The sequence below is a fragment of the Carassius auratus genome, chromosome 1, assembly GCF_003368295.1.
Source record: "Carassius auratus strain Wakin chromosome 1, ASM336829v1, whole genome shotgun sequence".
Taxonomy (NCBI): Eukaryota; Metazoa; Chordata; class Actinopteri; order Cypriniformes; family Cyprinidae; genus Carassius; species Carassius auratus.
The window spans coordinates 31,800,945-31,821,407 of NC_039243.1; the positions used below are offsets into that span (position 1 = coordinate 31,800,945).

The window sequence follows — 20,463 nt, forward strand, 5'->3', positions numbered from 1 at the left end:
ATTGACACGTATATTATCTTGAAAAAGTTACAGGTTCAGCATTGCATGGCAAAACCAGCTTTTCTTGCATTAATTTTTTTTTCTTAGCATTTCACACCATGCTCAGCCACTCATCATCCTTTCTTCATGGTTTAATGCATAATCTCATGACATTTTAAGACACTGGCTCTGTGTGCTGCCGATCGTTCAACAGAATAAAACTGAGATGCATGCTGTAGGAAAGCTTATTTGGTGTTAGCTTGTAGTTGAGTGTAATAATGCAGAAAAAGGAGACTTTGGTGAGCTTGTTTGGGGCCGGAGGACCTCAGAAAGAGAAGTATTTGGTGAACCACTCCTGTTTTTGAGGCTCTTGTCCATCAGAGCCTGTCTCAGCAGGAGTCCTGGAACAAAACACAACAGGAAATGTAGATATGGGAGAAAAAGAGTTAAGAAAAGAAAACACTGAATCAGGAAAAGGGGGGTTATTGTTCGCATAAAAAGTATTTGAATAGGTATTTCACACAAAATGTCTGGATTTTATTTTTTATATCAAGGTTAGAATGTATGCATGCACCTAATTTTTTATGTATTTTTTATCTTGAATATGCAAGGCTTCAGGTGTCAGCTGCATCATATGTGTTATAGTGTGTGCCGTTACTGCACATTTTGACAAATATAGTTGGTCATCTGACTAATCTAGATTTTTTTCCCCAACTCCCTTTTGCAAATATTCAGTGCTGCTACTCGCATTAAACAAAAAGGTGTAGAGATAAAATAATAGGGACTCTAAATAAGATCTTTATTAGTCTTTGGAGTAGATATGAAGAGTTATTTTAGTATTTTTTTAAATACTATTATAGAGTTGTATTTGCATGTTTTCATTTTAATTTAAATCTTTTGTTTACATTTCAATTAAAATATGCATTTTTTTCATGCATTTTTCAGATAAATATAAATTGTATATTGAGTTTTTCTCAGAACAGAAACAGCACCACATACATAGTTTGGATAAAGCATCTGTTTAAAATAAAATATGCATTGATGCATTATTAATTCTCAGTATGGAGATATTCTCAATGCATTGCGTGATTACCTGATGATGTGCTGGCTGTAGTTGATCTGATCTTGTGAAGGTGGATGTTTGTGTCTGATGGAGGCTCTGTGTTCAGCATTAGGGGGAGTGGGTGTGTGTGTTCTTGTTAGGGTGGTGTCTCGCCCGCCCTGTTCCAGACTGGATAATCCACGCTCCATAACCGCTGAGCATTTGGTCTCGGGTGACCCCCCAGCGTATGAGCAGAGGTTCAGGATGCTAGTTTCCTCAACCCTCTTTTTCTATATACAGAAGACGGATTCATTCTGAGCTTCAGTGAATATGATCCTGGATGAATTGTATTCCGACGTGATGTGGGATTCTGTAAAGTGTGTATGCTACCTTCATAGTAGGCGTGAGGGTCCCTGCTTGTGTCCTAGAGTCATAAGGCTTCAATATTTCGTCGCTGCACAGAGGAGGATGCTGGGACAGCTGGTGGAGGTCCTCCTGAAATCGAGATATGTGATGAGCCGAGCATCCTGTGTCTGTTACGTGTCTCTGTGTGTGTGTGTGTGTGTCTCGAACCACTAGACTTCTGATGAGTTGGTCTCTCTCGCTCAGCTTGTCCTGTAGTTTAGCAATGTTGTGCAAGTCTTCTACTCTCCTCTTTCCCCTTTCTTCCCTTTCTCTCAACCTGCAAACATAAGAATCAAGCACACAAAGCAGACATACAAATATTAATTAAATGCAACTTTAATCAATTTAATGTATACCTAATATAACTAAAAAAAATTCAGTTTAATATTATATATATATATATATATATATATATGAGTGTGTGTGTGTAAATGTTATATAAAGCAGTCTTAAGTCTCTGGGGTATAGTTGTAGCAATGATTGTATGAAAATACATTGTATGGTTCAAAATTATATTTAGCTTTTATGCCAAAAATTAGGATATTATGTTCCATGAAGATATTTAGCAAATTTCCTACTGTAAATATATCAAACCTTAATTTTTGATTAGTAACATGCATTGCTAAGAACTTCATTTGGACAACTTTAAAGAAGATTTATTAAATATTTAGATTTTTTGCACCCTCAGATTTTCAAATAGTATCTCGGTCAAATAAAGGTATAGCATTATCTTTACTTTATGCAATACTATGTCTTTATTCTTATATATATATATATATATATATATATATATATATATATATATATATATATACATATATATATATATATATATATATATATATATATATATATATATATATATTATAACTTTATTTACTTACTAATTGTTTTAACTTGATTCTTGAAATCTTATTTTAGATTTGAATGTTGCATTAAAATACTATCAAACTTCAGATTAAGACTTGTATAACATGATATTCTAATATATACAATAATGAGTAAATTCTAGTACCGCTGGTTTCACATTAGCAATAAGGGAGTCTGTTTATATGATGCAATAAAATGCAAAGTGGTAGTAAAATACAGTTAAATAGAATGTTACGTACTGCATTTTTATAGCTACAGTTATTGTCAAATTAGCTATTATATGCATGCATTGTGTCGAGGAATGTGGAATTTGGTTTGCGTTGTGCATTATTGATGTGGGAGGAGTAGGTACTCTGTTTCCAAGGCAACTATGCGGGCCTGTAGTCGTGTTTGGGCTGATATTATGGTCTGGATCTCCATTGTGTGCTCTCTCTTCACACACTCATCTGGTTCCTCCGAGAAACTGCACATCAGATACAAATAAATCAGTCTCAGACATGTACTGCATACATAGCAGATATCAGATTTACTTCTAAATCTGCACATTAATGTGAGCCCGTTTCTACCACTGAATACAAAATAAAAAGCTACTTGAGACTTTTAATCTCAGAATTTTGAATCTTTTAGTTGCATGTCTCATGTTCTGAATTTAAGGGGCTGATTTTCTATAGCTGAAACTGTTTGAATGGGAATAAATAAGCAGTTCTTGACCAGAATAAGCAGCATAGTTTGTCTGTGTGTGTGACCTCTGACCTCTTGTGTTTGTGCTCATCTGTTTGTTCTCTCTGTGTTGCACTCATGCGATCTTTCAGATCTCCGTTCTCTCTCTTTAGCTCCTGGACCTCGCTGCTCTTCTCATCCAGCTGTCTCTCTAGAGACTGTAAGCGGTTCTGCTGCTTCAGATCCTGAGAAGGGGATGAGAGAGAGACATAGATGTGGGGTAATGAACCAATGTGTGTAATATGTGTGTGTGTCCCCATGTGGCTTGTATGTGTACCTGCTGCAAAGCCATCATTTGTGTGTGTGTGTGTATTTCGTTCTGAAGGTCTTCGATCTGCTGCATGTGTCTCTGGGTGACCTGTCTCACCCACTCCGTGTGCTGCTGGGTCAGCTCTGCCTTCTGCTTGTCTGTACACACACACACACACACACACACACACACACACATTAGATCAGACATGCTTACAAAGGTTGACATCTTCAGTCCTGCTCTTGCTCTGCTTTAGTCAGTGGCACTAGATGATGCATTTGTGCAAAATAAGTAAGTATTATAGAAAACATGCAGCTTTGAAGCTTGCACAAACATTCTGTGTGAGGCGTGATGGTTACCCAGCTGGAGTTTGTGCTGTGTGAGCAAGCGCTGTCTTTCTGACTGAAGTTCCTCATGGGCTTGTGCTTCGAGGACCTGAAGAGCACGCTGGTGATTTAACCTTTCCTCACGCAACACGCTTCTGTCCTCCTCGTCTTCATCTTCCTCTTTAACCACCTACAGGACAACACCAAATCACTAACACACAGAGTTCTTGTGTGTGCTCTGTCATCATCTGAACTGTTTCTGTCAACACAGTCAAAGTAAATGGGCTCCAACACATCATTTTTCTAAATAACTTCTTTTGTATCCCAAAAGAAAGAAGAAATACACAGGATTGGAATGACTTGACAGAATGTTGTTTATCCCTTTAACGGCACAAAAGCAGTCTTAAGTCTCTGGGGTATATTTATAGCAATAGCCAAAAAACATTGTATGGGTCAAAATGATAGATTTTTTTATTTATTTCAAAAATCATAAGGAAATTAAGATCATGTTCCATGAAGATAATTAGTAAATTTCCTATAATAAACATATAAAAACGTACTTTTTGATTAGTTATATGCATTCATAAGAATTTCATTTAGACAACTTTAAAGGTGATTTTCACAATATTTAGTTTTTTTTGCATCCTCAGATTCCAGATTTTCAAATAGTTGTATCTCAGACACATACTGTACTCATAACAAAAAAACTGACCCTTATGACTGGTTTTATGGTCCAGGGTCATATAACAGAAATGTGTTAAATGTATTTTCACATAGCACCAATATTTTGGTTAATAATTAGGTCAGGTAATTTTTTTAGAACATATATCATTAATTATGAAACATTTATAATTTACACATTTGTACTTTCTTTTTTTCTAAAGATATTTTGCTTTTGCAAGGACTGGAGCATTCTAGGAGCTTCTGTAATGTTCTGTGATATTCTTTAAGTCATAACACAGAAAACAATTGTCATCCAGCAATGACCTTACACTTCTGAAGTTCTGGAAGACTCACTTTCTCTAACTGTTGTTGTTGGCTCAGTATCATATTGATGCACACGAGTAATAACACTCACCTGTAGCTGCTGCTTCATCAGTCTCTCTTTCTCCTGAATGATGGAGTGAAGCTGAGATCTGAGCGAGCTGTTCATATCTCTCGTCTTCTGGATCTCCTGCTTCATTCGCTCCATCTCTCCATCACCATAACGTCTCTCTCTCTCTCCTTCCATCTTCTCTGAGAGCGCTCTCCTCTCCTCCAACTACACACACAGATGTGTATGTGATGGGTCTGAGGAGACTGTGTGTGTGTGTGTGTGTGTGTGTTACCTGTGTCTGCAGTTCTTCTACTCTGTGTTGCCACAGTTGGTTCGTCTTTCTGATCTCTTCCTCTCTTTCTCTCTTCAGTTCCACGATCTGATCAGAGAACTGCTTCTCAAACTGTAGCCTACACAAACACACACACACACACACACACACGCATTTTTTTAAATTAATAAAATTGCACTTTATACCCATTTTACACTTCAAAGTCAAAGTTAGCACATTATTGCATCTGACGTGTTTCCGCTTGAGTTCTGGTTTAATTGACCAACATGTGTTTAAAGACTGCGTAATATTATTATAACATTACTGTTTTGTTAAGTTGCATACTGTTAGGTAAAAGCATTGTGTGCTGTTGCAGAAATACACAAAAACTACATCCATCCGGTTTGGGCAAACTATACTCACTATATCCACTACCGTTCAAATGTTTGGGGCCAGTAAGATGTTTTTTTTTTTTTTTTTTTTTGTTGAAGGAAATTAATCTTTTATTCAGCAAAAATGCATTTAATTGCTAAATAAGTTTGGTAAATTGATCAATGCATTAGATAAATACATTAAATTGGTAATTTTTTTACAAGTGGTAAACACTGTTCTTTAGAACTTTCTATTCATCAAAGAATTCTAAAAACAAAATTAAGGTTTTCATAAAATTATGAAGCAGCACAAACTGTTTTCAGCATTGATAATAATCAGAAATGCTTCTTGAGTCTCAAATCAGCATATTAAAATTATTTCTGAAGATCATGTGACACTGAATACTGGAGTAACGATGCTTTACAATCACAAAAATGATTTTTATGCATTTTATTAAAATCTAAAACAATGGTCAAACATTACTTGCATTTAAAAGAACTTGATTTTTGTCCTAATAAATGCAATTAAACATTTAAAAAAATCCTAAAACGCATTAATGAATCACATATTTAAAATGCCTCCAAATGAAACATGCAATGTGAGTCAGTTTCTCTCTGTCCGGCGCACCTGATCCTCTCCTCGATGCGGTGATTGCACTGTTGTAGAAGGTCTCGCTCTTGCTGTACAGAAGAAATCTCTGCCTGTAACACTTCCTTCTTTGCAGTGAACTCCTCCTGTGGGAGACATTAAAGAAGAAAGGAGGACAAGGATGGATGGAAGGACAGATCCATGGATTAAGGAATGCATGGTGTGCAGTAATGCGTAGGGACTGAAACAGGACTGACCTGTGTTTGCTGCATGCTGCTGCGTGTGTTTTCCAGTTCTTCTCTCACTCGAACACACTCCGGGCCGCATGTTGTCTGCCGCTTCACCTCCTGCTCTCTATCTTTTGCTCTTTCCTTCTCCTCTTCTCGTTCTCTCTCCAGCGTCTGAATCATCTCCTCCAATTTGGACATCTGCAAGCCAAGAAGACTCAGATCAACAAAAACCTTCTACAGAATCTTAATTTAAAGCAACCAGAGGTTAAGGTTGTTTCTCATGGAGATACAATGGGTCTCAATCTATTCTTTAGTTCAGGAGTAAAGTAATTGCATATTACAAACGTAATCTTGTCAAAAGTGAAAATTTTTAGAGCAACAAACTTTTAGGAATAAATTGAGGGGAACACAATACGTCAAAATGCAAATGTCTAGGAAGCACACACTTCAGATTTCAAATACAATCCCCATTGTACGGTTTAATTCATTTTACAGAAACTTGAATAGCTCTACTCTCAACCACTAGAATATGGAAATAACTGTTATTGTACCTCTTAATCAAATAGCAAATAAATAAATAAATGATGATGACGTTCTTCCTCAAGTGTTTTCGTCTTGTTCTCTGGTGCAAATATCTAGAGACTTCAATCAAGATCCATTTACTGAAGATGCAAAATGACACATGAGAAACTGTGTAAATCAAAATGAAGTGAGTTTATGAGAACAAATCATGCCAATCTTCATTTTCTTTCACAGGTGAATGTATCTTGATTTAAGCATGTTTAGATATTTGAATTAGAAATGCACACGATATTTAAAGCTAACATCTTTTTGTTACACTGGTTGAAAATCTCTTCAAGTCCTGATAGCAATCAATCAACAATTAAAGTGAGTTGTGAAAGTTATAATATTACACTGTGCATTTACGTCTAAATGCCATTATGTTTAATGCATGCACACAATTTATAATAACTTTGTATTTTGTTACTTTGTGACATCTACAACAAAGAAGCCTGGTGGCATGTTCAAAGATGTTGTTTATAAATAACTAACTAAATATTAATGCACTTAAAATAGGAAAATGAGTCACCTGTGTCCTGATATTTAAAGCAGGTTCTCAAAGGTTTGGTCATGAACTATTGGTTGTGCAACAAAATAGCGCTGCCAGTTAATTCCAGCAATACTGAAGTGATTGAAATATGAGGACATGAACTGAGAGATCTGCATTGTGCAGTGTAAGTTCACTTATGCTTTCTATTCTAAATATAGCTTTAAATAAAACAATTGCTCATGAGGATATTTTAATCTCAGCAATTCAGCAGCACTGTCACACTGTGAATTAGATAACGTGCCTTTCAGCCCTGTTCATTTCCTAAATCACTTTGCAGGTGCTATGTAACCCATCTGCATTATTTTGCAAATCTGTAAAGAAACACTATCATACATCGCCTGAGTCTTTAACCAATTAGAAAGAGTTGTGTGTATATAGCTCAGGTTATTTGTGGTGACCTGATTCAGTAGTAGTTCAACAATCCTATGCAAACATATTCAAGATTGTTCAGTTTTTTAAGCGGAAAAGCAAAGGACAGGTGTGTTTTTCTTCTTCTCTTGTCTGGTATTCTTTACCTCTCTGTGGGACAGCTGTAGTTGGTTGTGTAGCTCTTCTCTCTCATTCTCTAAAGCCTTTCTCTCTTTTTCTGTGGTTTTCATCTGCTCCTCAATCTGTAGACAAACCAACATTATAATGTCAAGTCACCATTATTTGGACAGCGCTTTATACAATCCTGGATGTGTCAAAGCAGCTTTACAGAGTCAAACGGCAAAAAACAATAATTTTTCAGCTTCTTATGCAAGTTAATTTCAATATTTCAACAAAAATATCAGATTATATTACTCATAATCCTGCATTTGCTATTGCTTAACTTGTTTTAAAGAGGGTCCACATCTTTGAGGCTGCTTTTTTCCCCTTTCCTAAAGTCAATTACCATGTTAGTATTTTATGCATTTAGCATAAACTTTCATCCAAAATTATTTATATTGCATTTAAGTTATATATTGTTCTTGCATTTCCAGGCAGTTAACACCAAACATACTCTTTGAGCTACAGAACACTTTTGGGTTTTTTCATGTTTTTTATTCTGTATTCTCCTGTCAAAATTCTCGTCAATGTCATGCGATTCCCTGTTCCTTCATGTGTTCCTTTAGTTCAAGTGTCATGTTTTCATTGGTTCATTTTCTTGTCACATGGTCTTTTTTAGTTCTAAATTCTGATTGGTTCATTTTTCTCAGCTCTACTCTGTCATTGGCTGTTCTTGTCATGTGTCTCTCGTATAGTTTTAACAAAATTTGATACAAAAATTTCATTCTAAACCTTCTTTATTTGGTGGAATACGTAAGAAAACATTCCGAGCGTAATACTTCAAATATAGAACATGTGTTGTATGGATTTTATTGTGCTACTTTGTTCTTTTGGGAGTGTGAAACCCTCTGGTTCTCATTTGCTACTCATTCATTGCATGAAAAAGGCTGAACATTTTCATGGAAATGAGAAAAGTCATGCGGGAATGACATGAGGAAGAAGTTTTTATCTTTGGGTTTTTAGCTCATGTAGCTTTAAGAGTTTTTCTACAGCTGACGGCTAATCTCTGCATGTTCATAAAGTTGAGTCAAATTTCTGAATGCAGAATATTCATCATATGTTAATGTTGCTCTGATTTCAAAATGACCAATTTTTGCAGCTTAGTTTCCATAATTGGTCCAAATGGACTGGGGTTGGAGCCACTGGATTGTGAATAATGATGTCTATGCAGCCCAAAGAAAAAAAATGTTATGTCCTCATTTGTCAAGAGGGCAAAAGTTTGCATGAGAAGAGCAGCTGTAACTTGTCGTGATACCTGCTGCGTCGTCTTCTTCTCTGCGTCCAGCATTGCCTGCGTACACCGCAGCTCACTGCCGTGTTTGCGTATCACTTCTTCCAATGCTTTCCCAAGCTGTTCTTTCAGCCTGACTTTCTCTTCTTCCATCTTCTGCTGCACCTGTTTCTTCTCTTCTTCCAGCTCCTGTCTGTCATTCTCTCTTTCGTTGTCCACTTCCTGTTGAAGGCGCCTGATCTCCTCAGTGTGAGCACGCTGCAGCTCCAGACGCATAGAGGATAGAGCATCTGCATGCTAAAACACACACACACACACACACACACACTACTCTTAATGATATAAACCTGTAATCCTGTAGTTCTGAAAGAATGACACAATGTCTTTTAAGCTTCTGATGTGTCAGCCATGATGCTTGGTTGACCATTAAAATAAATTTTATAGTGTGCTTTACTCATTTGTGTGTGTGTGTGTGTGTGTGTGTGAGTGTGTGTGAGTGTGCATGACTTTCATGTCAGAGATGGCATTCATTTGGGATGCGATTTCACAATTCGGTTTATGTCAGATGCTGTAGAGAATAGAAGAGGTGTTTAAAAGCACGAGACAAATTTCAGGCACTGTAAAATATTTTTTTCATTCAGTTATTGGAAAAAATTATTAGAAATTCTTTTATCAGTATGTGGATGATATTGAATATTTGTGCACGCTCATTTCTCCTATTTTTACTTTTTAGATTACCTTTGCTTTCAGCTAATACTCACATATCTTCTTGAATCTATAAAACACCAATAGTTGAAAAAGACTGTATTTTATAGTGAATTATTATACATGTGATGCCTAAATTCACAAATTATTTAAACAAAAAAGAATAGTAAAAAGTATAGTTTTAAACATGCAATTCAGCATATTTTGAATTAGTTTTAGATATAATATTTTTATTAGTTTTTTTTTATGAAAACGAAAACTTTACGTTTACTTTGTAAACGTGCCTTTGTCATTTTTATTAGTTTTAAGATTTCTATTTAACTTCTATTTTTCATTCAGCTTTTTTTAAATTACCGAAAACAATTTTTAATCATTTTAATTAACAATATTAGCACTGCTGACACACCCGACTCAGAACTAACATAAAACCCTGAGTTTTGCGCTTGTAGTTATGACATTGCGGTGCAGTAACTCATAAACACAATCCTTCATCCGTGACGTGAATGCATGTTTGTGGGCGGGGCTTGCCTGTTTGAGCATGCGTGCGTGGTCATTGGATCGGCTGCTGTTCTGAAGCTCCAGCTCTTTGTTTTTAATGTTGAGACGACTGAGTTGAGACCTCAGCTCTTCTACTTCAGCAGAGACCCTCACCTGAGACCAACTCTGACTCATTAACTCCTCTGCAGAAATGAGGAAGATGATGATTAGATCAAAGGAAGCCAAATATTCAGTGAACAAGCTGGTGATCACAACTCTTACCTGGCAAAAGCAGTCATTTATTTTAACAGAAATGAAATAATTATTATCAAACGGACTATAAACGACAATGGGTGATTTTAAACTTATTTACCGCTGAAATTATGCAACTATTTTTTATTAAACGTTACATTAGTACAATTAATTATATAATAAAGAATGCATAAAAATATTACGCATTTAATCATGCCATGCAATCCCATGTTTAAATTCTGTAAAAAGGGATTTTTCTTACATTCAGAGCATTTTAAGGTTTAAGTACCACGATTACGCTTCAGCTTTGTTTCCTGAGATGCAGACAGATGTGGTGCAATGCAATGGAACAGAATGCTTAGATCTCGAGACACATTTTTCAAACTATCTGACAGCAAAAACAGGGCACTTATGATGGGAGGCTGAAAAAAGAGGTGTGATGCAAAAGGCATAGATGTCCATCATAGATATAGACCAATAATTATAAAAACAGTACTGACGAAACACTGAAAATGCTTCTTGTGTGGTGAATATGGGCATCTTCTCAGTGGGAATAAAACACACCCACAGACATATTTATTTCTAAATTGACTTTTTATTTTGTCTGTTTAATTATTTATTAGACCGTATTTGAAATATCGTATACCAAATAGTGATTTTGGAATTCTGCAGCATGTCTCTGATTAATGTGATCCCATATAATGCTGGAAATAAGTACACAACCAGCTTTTCACTGATCTGTACTGTGTGTGTGTGTGTGCGTGTGTGTGTGCATGTGAGTGTGTGTGTGTGTGTGTGTGTGTGGACCTGACTTGCTCTGTATCTCATTTTCTTGCAGTAATAATCGCTCTTTGGCTACAGCTAACTCCTCGTCTGCCTTCTTCGCCACATCCTCAGCCTCGGCCACCCGGTGACGCCCGTCCTCCAACTGCTCCTCCAGCTCCTGGAGAGAGGAAAAACATCAATAAGCATAACTATTCCAATTACTTATAATGCTGTCCCTTTCACACTGCACATTATGTGACAGATCGGCATACATAGGAATAAGTGATGCATGGAATGGCATAAGACTTCGATTCCTCCCCTTGAAATTTCCCTTGCATTGTATCTTGTTCTGTCAAAAACATCTGAGGGTGAGTACATTCACAGCACACTTTTTAATTTAAGGGTGAACTGCCCCTTTAAGAAAATATTCCATCACAGCAGCTGCTCTGAGTTGCAGATCTGATTAATTTTCTGTGAAGTATGACGAGCTAAAGAAGGGAGGGTGTTACTCATCTTTAGGCACATTTAAAGCACATTATGTGAAAAGCTACATCGGAGACGGAGGAGTCAATGCTGCATGACTAGCAACTCTTACTGATCTAATCGCTTGGTTTTATCCTGATCTAAATACTAAGTGTAACGACTTACTTCTGTGTCCCACTTAAAAAAGCCTATGTTATTTTTATTTTCTGCAAGTTCTGTGCAGACTTTGCTGTTGAAACACTGATTACAGATCTGTGGGGTGTTATCACAGATGGTTTAGTGATTTGGTGGTGTGCCATCTGTTTCCACACAGCTGTGTGTCTGAGTGACGGGAATTGTGGGTGTTTTTCTGATCCTCTAATCGCTGTCTCAGTGAGATACAGAAGTGTCAGTCACAGCAGTGATTACTGCCCCCTGACACTGAGATGAACACCCCACTGGAAGATCGGGTACACTTCTGGTTTATATTTTATATATATAAATGCATAAATAGAAAAATTTATATTCACCATATAAATCTCCATGAATTACAATTTCCAGTTTTTCATGATCATGGGAAAATATGATGATAAGGCGAGCTTGTGTTTGAAATTTAAAAAAGTAAAAAAAAAATGTATTCAGTTGATCTATTATTTATATTTAATTAAACAAGGAAATGTCACTACATAGTGAGAACAGTTTACAGCCTAATAATAAACCTAATAACTCTCATTAACAGCTGCTCCACACCTGATCATATTTTCTGTATGTTACATGCCATAAGTGCTAAAAAACTATGTCCAGTATTGTACAGATATTTATTTAAAAGAATTTTGCTCTAAAAAAATCGGTCATAAATTGACACCTGACAAAAAACGAAATTGGTCAGAATTAATTAAAATTAAAATGTTTAATATATTATTAATAATATAAATCAGTAATGAAATATTTTATGAATGAAATATTGAAACTATAATAACCGGGCCATGACTGATACTGATGTTTCCTATAGAAAAAACAACATAAATAATTGTTAAATCTGTCTGTAGAGAAAATATCTGTATCCCCGCACCACCAATATTATATAAATATTTATATAGGTTTATTAAAGTAGAGAGGAATCATACACAATAGTGTCTCATGGAATAACTATTTAAGGATGTTATATTGTCAGGATTCACCTGGAATGAGCAGAAGTGTCAAAAAGTTCATTTTGGAGTTAATTACCTCTACTGTCTCCTGCAGTTCGCTGCAGCGTCTGTTGCTCTCATTCAGCCTCTGTTCCTGAACCTCCAAGTCAGTCTCCGCTTTTCTCAGCCTCTGCTGAAGTGTTGCATTCTGGGACTTGCGGTTTTCTTGCTCTCTCAGGTGCCACTGGTTGATGTGTTCAGTGAGGCTCTTTTGTAGCGTCTTCTCAGCTGTCTTTTGCTCCTCCCTCTTCTCTTCCTCCATCTCCTTCATTCTCCTCTTCCACTCCTCCACATCTCTCTTCCATTCCTTCTCTGCTCTCTCCTTCTCCTCCCTGAAAGCCTGAAGCTCCTTTCTCACGGTTTTCAGCCTTTCTTCACACTCCTCCTCTAGTCTCTTTCTCTCCTCCATCTCTCTCTTCCTCTCCTCCTCCAGTCTGTGCATCTTCTCCTCTTCCTCTCGCTTCCTCTCTTCATCTCTGGCTCTGCGTAGCTCTTGGCACTCGCTCTCTAAGCGCTGGTTTTCTTCCAGTGTTTGTTGCAGTAGCTTGTGTTGCTTGTCTCTCTCCGTCTGCAGATTCTGGTAGTCTCTGCGCAGATCTGACGTCTCTTGGTTTAACACAGCTATGCGCTCCACATACTCTATTTCAGCCCTCTGTCCACGCTCCTCCACCTGAAACGGACACACATCCACACATCCTAAGAAGTGATTCTATCCATCTAATATGCTTATTATGAACGCATGTGTATGTGTGAGCACTTATGGGTTTTACTTCCTCTACAGTGGCCTGCAGCTCTAGAAGGCGTGTCCTCAGAATAGATGCTGACTCCTCCTCTTCCTCATCCTGATCTGCTTCCTCTTGCTCCTCATTCTTAGTGTTTAAGGAATATATCACCTATGCATAAAACAAAAACACACACACACACACATTATTTATCTGCACTGTGGATTGAAGTAAAGGTGTGTATGCTAACGCCACACTCTTAAAAATGAAGAATCTTTACTGGCATCTATGGATGCATGAAGAACCATAAACATACATGAACCTTTTTAATGCACAAAAAGGTTATTTATAGTGAAAACAGGTTCTATAGATATTGATTCTTTAAAAAAATGTTCTTCAGGAACCATAAATGGTTCTTCTATTGCATCACTGCAAAATTCCCTTTTGGAAGCTTTATTTCATTGTCATTTCACGCATATAGCGTCTTGTTTTTAGTGATGAAATCTTTCACCTCTCTGATCGATCAGTCACACCCACAGTCTGCAGTAATTGAGCTGCAGTTTATCTAGTACATGTGTGTGTGTGTGTGTGTGTGTGTGTGTTCTACAGATGTCTGTTTTAACCTTCTTTGAATGTTTGTGATTTCTTGTGCACAGCTGTGCGACTGTGTTTGGCACTTTCAGATGAGATCAGTGTCCAGTTTCAAGCATTAGAGGCACTAATCCCAAGCTTCTGTTGTTTGAATGTGTTCGATAAACTATTTATATGAACATGTAATATGTTTTAAACTCCTGGTCCCGTATAAGTGGATGAAAGTGGATGGATGGACACTTTGGATTTCTATATCACCTCCTAAAATAAAGGTTTAAGGTCTGTCCAACTTCAGAGGAACAACTTTGACATAACCTTTAGAAATGATATTTAAGAAATTGAAGTAAGAAACGTGTTCCCATGTCCCACCATAACCCTATTATCCATTATCTATCTAGATTTATTCTCCATTACAGAAAAAAGTTCCTAAGAAATAATTAATTGACAGCTAAGCATTAATTGAACCCTTTTGGAAATATATAATGTAATTGTTTACAAAAGTCTTACAAATACAGTGTAATGATGACTGCATTTTAAGTGAAATCATTCAATCCGTTATTGAAAGAAAAAAAATTATTACAGTTATCAATTTTCCACGGTATTGTTAAAATGTGCTGGAAATTAATAAAAAGTACTGATACACACACACCGAAATCATTTCACCAAGCTTTTTCTCAAAACCAACAAGCAACAAATAAAATTAGCAGCATGATGTGCGTTTTGTTTGCAAAAAAAATATTACTTATAGATGACTTACAGCATAACATTATCTAATTAATGTGTACTGCATCTTCAAATAAAGTTCTGACAATTTTTTTTTTATAAAATTATAAGACTTTCATTTCAAACATTAAATTATTCTAAGAAATAAACGAATCGAAATGATAAATTATAGGCATTTTATCTTCTCCATGAACAATTCTGCATAAGCTACTTTATTATCCAAAGTGTTTGGGCTTATTTTCCATCTACTAGTTAAGATTTACAACAAAAGTTTGGTCTAATTTTTGCATCAGTCTGAATAAAAATGGCAGACAGGCTGAATGAAAATTTTATTCAATTTAACTTTGATGCTTATTTAATGATTATTGTTGTAAAAATACAAGAAATACATCAAAAAGATTCTGAAATGGTCTATTATTTAATTTTTTAGTAACAGGGTTTAAACAATTGCAAACGAACAGAAAATAAAACAGCTATATTATTTACGGTAGTTGTTCATACACAGTGTTCCTGTAAGCCGACCACCTTCTCTTTTTTTCTCTCTCTACTCTTTATAATGTTCAACCTTTTTTTATATTCCTGCCTCTCTGTCACCCTTTCATTCCTTAAACATTAACTCTCATGTTTTACAGTGCATCTAATAAAAGTGAACGCAATGTCATATATCTGTAAGACTGAAATGTCTGCTAGCTTTAAATCGAGCAATAACTTTCCTAGCAGACTGGAACGGACTGGGACAGAGAGAAAATTAGGATGAAGAGCAGATAAAAGGAACTGTTTTTGTTTTGTTTACATGAATTATTATTTTAAATGGGAAGTGCCGAAATCCCTGTATCTCTCAATCTATGTGTCCTTGTTTTCATTTTCTGCAAATATGGCACCTTGCCTCGCTACGATCCATACTAATGAAATCTAAGACACGCTGTCTTACTTTCCTTCTTCCTCTTTAACAAACACAAATGATAGAAGCGTCTGTTTCTCTTTCCATTTATTGAGCCTGTGCATGTGTGTGTGTGTGTGTGTGTGTGTGTGTGTGTGTGTGTGTGTGTGAAGGCCTGTTCACACCATTAATGATAACTTTATTAGCATGCATTCCAACATATGCTAAGATTCAGTTTGCAGTTTAAATGCTCAAGCTATTGATTGTGATTTTTGAACTGATTAACTAGCAAAAGTATTTACTCCACCACCAAGTCATTAATGACAGCCCTATATCGGTGAGCGATCATGGTTTAAATGATAATTACTGTGGTTTTGGGTTTTGACTAGTTAATTTCTCAGCGGTTAAGCAGTGAGTTACGATGTTGTACAGGAAACAAGCGCCGGATTGGAGCTTTTTTAACATTTTCATTTCACACCACCAATAACATTCCCATCATGCTCTTATATCAATACGAGACTGAAGTAGATCAAATCTCATATGCTCCTTCTTGGTAAAAAATAGTGTGGCTTGGTGTGTAGCATTACTAAGCGTCACAAAGCTAAGCTGAATGTAGGGAGGGTATGATTCACACATCTGTTCTTATAGACACACACACACACACACACACACACACACAGCTAAAGATAACTATTAGGAGTATGTTTACATGATGAAAGAGAGAGGGATTCCACACAGCTGTGACATTCAAGCTCACCCACACAGGTTTGAATTTAAGCCCTGACCTATTTTGTTTAGGAACAGTGTTGCTTTTCCATGTTCCTAACTGCAGAGGACCTTTTTTTTTTTTTTTTGACAAGAATGAAAACGAGGCTTTGAGGGACATGCGTACAGTCCGTTCAATAGCTTTCACCTGGATATCAAACTTAAGAAAAGAAAATAATAACTCCTTTCCAAAATCAACTCCAAGGGAAAAGGCTTACATCTCTCAGCCTTGTTTTCATTCTCAGTAAATATGCATCTTCCCTGACTAGGGGTCATACTAATAAAACCTGATACACACTCTCTCACTTCTGACGGTGTATACATTAGCCATTAATACCAAATAGATTTTATAGCATTTAACCTCTATGTATTAGTTGCACTTCATAACTGGCCAAGAGGATAATAATTTTTCACACAGAGACAGATGTGGTTATGGCTATTGATTTTATCATACATCCTCAAGGTGCAGTTTAACCAAAAACACATCATTCAAACTGAAACTCCCAGTATATAGGGTTTGTTTGATGTGTTTGATTCTATTATTATTGTTGGTGAGTAAATGTATATTTAATTTCACGTGCTGTGAAGAGTATGCAGGTTGTTAGTTGCTTGATATTTTAACAGTTTTTTTATTTATTTATCCAAAATGACAAATAGTATTGCAAATAAATATTGAAGTTCTCTATTTCAGGGACATTATGAGTTTTTAACCCTTATTTTAAGCCATTTTTCCTTTTGCAATTCAAGGGTTATCATTTGTTCATGTAGTGTCAGACATAATTATGGCTATTGATTTTATCATACAACATCAAGGTACAGTTTAATAAAAAAATGCATCATTCACGCTGAGACTCCAGAGGACGGCAATATAAGGCGACTTTTGTGCAAAAGTGTTTGTTTCTAGGAAGTTGCATTTTATTTATAAAATTATATCTCGGTGTATTTCCCGAATGCATCGTTAGCTATCTAGGTCCATAGTTGTAAGGTTACATTTTTATATTACAGTCCTAAAGATGAATAAATAAGAAATGATAAGTACTAAGGCCATCAGAAAAAAAATACTAAGGTACCATGAGAATACACCTCAGTACTGAAAGATTACAAGAATAATGTAATGTTAATAGCCTATTGATTATTTCCTTGGCACTATATTCAAACATACGACTATTGCAGTATGTCTACATTATATCCTAACAAACATAAATCAAGGGTGCTTTATTGCTAGTGGAACAAACACAAAACTGTATCAAATATGGCTTAAATAAACTGAAATGTACTGGAGGACTGTTTATTTATTTGTTTATTTTGCCACGCTGAACTAGTCTGCCACTTTAATAAACCTCAACCAGGTGACAAGCTTCTTCTGGTCTTAACAACTGGATGCTGCTTGCTCATGAAGCTGCATGGACCGTGGTTCTCCACACCAATCTAAACCTGATGATAATAACCCACATCTCTGTTGCCAGTGATCACTCAGGGGTCAGATTATTTTAGATGAGCCCTTTAAAGCGTGGACTTCACTAGCACTCCCTCAACTAGCTATATAAACTCCACGAAAGTGCATTTGCTACCACACATGATATCTACAGAAGACGTGACTTGTCTTGGATCACCTGCATCCCCTGTATTGAAAAGACAGTGATGCGACACTGAGTCCATTAAAACCTTGTTGCATTCCATGAAAACACACCAATGGCTCAGACAGCATATATACTGATACGTGTCAAAGATTTATATTATGCACTGTCTTCAACCCTGCCTTAAAGAAGCCTACATTTAAATGATGCAGCCTATATTTTGCGCAATAGCAAAAAGGGTAATTAGCGCGCGCACACACATATAGGCTGGTAAAATAACGCGCTTACCTTTGTCAGCTGAGCTATTTTCTTGCACATACTCGTGTGCATTTGATAATCATACAGTTCCTGCTCTACATTCACTTTGGGGATATCCGCGACAGCGGTCCCGTTACATGCACCGCTCTTCATGGAGCTTGAAGCCATAGGAACCACTCTGTGTAATCACAAGCTGGGCTGCGCAACACCCTGCTCGCCTCTGCGTGATCCTGAAGGTAACGTTAGAGTCCTTACGACAGCCGAGAACATCGTGCATGCTGCAGCGACCGGAGAACACCCTCCACAGCTCACGAGACAATGCCATCGGTGCCCCCGGACACCTTTCTCTCACCCGGTGTCTGACTACAGTCTTACATTACTGCAGTGTAATCATAACCCCTCCCACAGGAACACCCGCGCGCCCAGCAGCACAATAAACATAAGCACGCGCAATGTCCACAACTCGGGTTATTTACAGATACTAGCCTACTACATCTGATTTGTGAATGTTTAACGATTCATATCATTTTGTTATCAATTCAAAAGAATAAGCAATACGTAAGAAGGCCAAGTGATTGCTACGTGAGTAACCATTAGGCTATTTTAAATAAATGCATGGGGAAAGTAATTTTGAAGGGAACATTTTAAAAGAAGAAGAAGAGGGAAAAAAATAGGGTGAATCAATAAATCATGAATCGCTTACTGTGATTGTGTGATTATTAATCATGTAGCTAATCCATTACAAAGTTACTGTAATCAGATAATAAGCATTTTACGCATTTAAACGTAATATAATCTGATTAGAACTAGGCCTACTTAACTTTTGGAATCTGTATGTAATCCAGTTACTAGTATGTAGTATTACTGATTTACATTTTGATTTTCAGAAAATGCATGGGTCTTTGATATACAGGCTACTGTTAATATTCATACTCACTCGTGCCATTCTACATGCAGTTTTAAACCAAGAGTTATGAAATAATACAAAAAAATGTGCTTTGCTGCCTTCAAAGGAGCTGAACTATGGCTAAAATCTGGCCCACCGGTTTATAGTGAAAAATTTACCCACAGCCAGTGCTGGCTAGTAATCGATTACCTGTAATAATCTGGATTATGTAATCAGATTCCAAAAATTAAATACTTGTAATCAGATTTAGAAAATTTGTAATACAAAAAATGTTTGCAAAATTATGAATGTAATCAATCAACTTAGTAAGTAAGTTTTTTGACCCTATTCACCTGCAGTGTCTCGCCTTAATTAAAGGATTTTTAATCATCTTTGGAAGGCTTTTACGTCTTTCAAACACTAATTCATGTTATTTTGTATTCCCCCCAAAGTTTTTTTCCCAGCTAAACCTCTTTCACCTAATATATTTATTTGAGATTTAAAAATATATATATTTTAATAATTAAGTATCACATTTGCATGTTAATGCACATTTGTGGTTAATGGTCAAGTGACATGCAGGTAAATAAAAATAAATACATTTTGTAAGCATTTTATTTTGATTGTTGTTTTTAAATGATTAATGCTATGATCTACTTAAAAATTATCTATGGTTTATTAATATGTATTAAAAATATTTATTTAGATTTATTTATTTTTTTATGATTAAATTAGGCTAACTGTTAACTTAACACTAAACCGCCTGCAGTTCCTTTACGAAGCCCAGTTTGGAAAACATTGAAATATAATGTGTAATTCACGTTATAATGTTTATAACAAATAGGCCTATTGGAAATTATTCTCTTCCTCTTCATACTTTCATATAAATATGGTTCATCATATTCAAATCAATGTGAAAAGTATTCTTAAAGTAGCAATCTGATTCTATTACCTAAAATGTGTACAGAAATTGATTAATTTAATACCTAAAATTTTTGTCATGTAATTTGGAATCAGTGTCTATTCTAGCTATTCTGTTCTATTATTTCTCAGCGTTTAAAGGGGTTGGGATTACAGGATAAAGAGTTTTATTAAATCATTATAGAGATATTTCTATGTTAGTCTCTATTACTTAATAAAGTTAAAATAATTACAATTTTAACGCGGCTCTTACTAATAGACTCAGAACGCCCCCTGGAGGGTATTGGATTACTACGAACGTAGCTTGCTATGATTGACAGCCCGAAGCGG

The 20,463-nt window shown here is 36.1% G+C and overlaps 1 protein-coding gene across 1 annotated transcript; it reads right to left on the minus strand.

The window, feature by feature from the left end:
- Positions 1-3: 3 nt before the first annotated feature.
- Positions 4-18,744, minus strand: LOC113107739 (protein FAM184B-like). Its single transcript, XM_026270436.1, has 19 exons — positions 18,357-18,744; positions 13,581-13,703; positions 12,848-13,480; positions 11,201-11,336; positions 10,193-10,344; positions 8,984-9,256; positions 7,716-7,811; positions 6,117-6,287; positions 5,899-6,005; positions 4,921-5,038; positions 4,671-4,853; positions 3,626-3,782; positions 3,294-3,424; positions 3,050-3,201; positions 2,649-2,759; positions 1,595-1,703; positions 1,412-1,516; positions 1,073-1,311; positions 4-380 (listed from the first exon to the last, which is right to left on the minus strand). Exons 1-19 carry the CDS (start codon positions 18,492-18,494, stop codon positions 305-307), a joined length of 3,210 nt encoding a protein of 1,069 aa, XP_026126221.1. The 5' UTR covers positions 18,495-18,744; the 3' UTR covers positions 4-304.
- Positions 18,745-20,463: the final 1,719 nt, after the last annotated feature.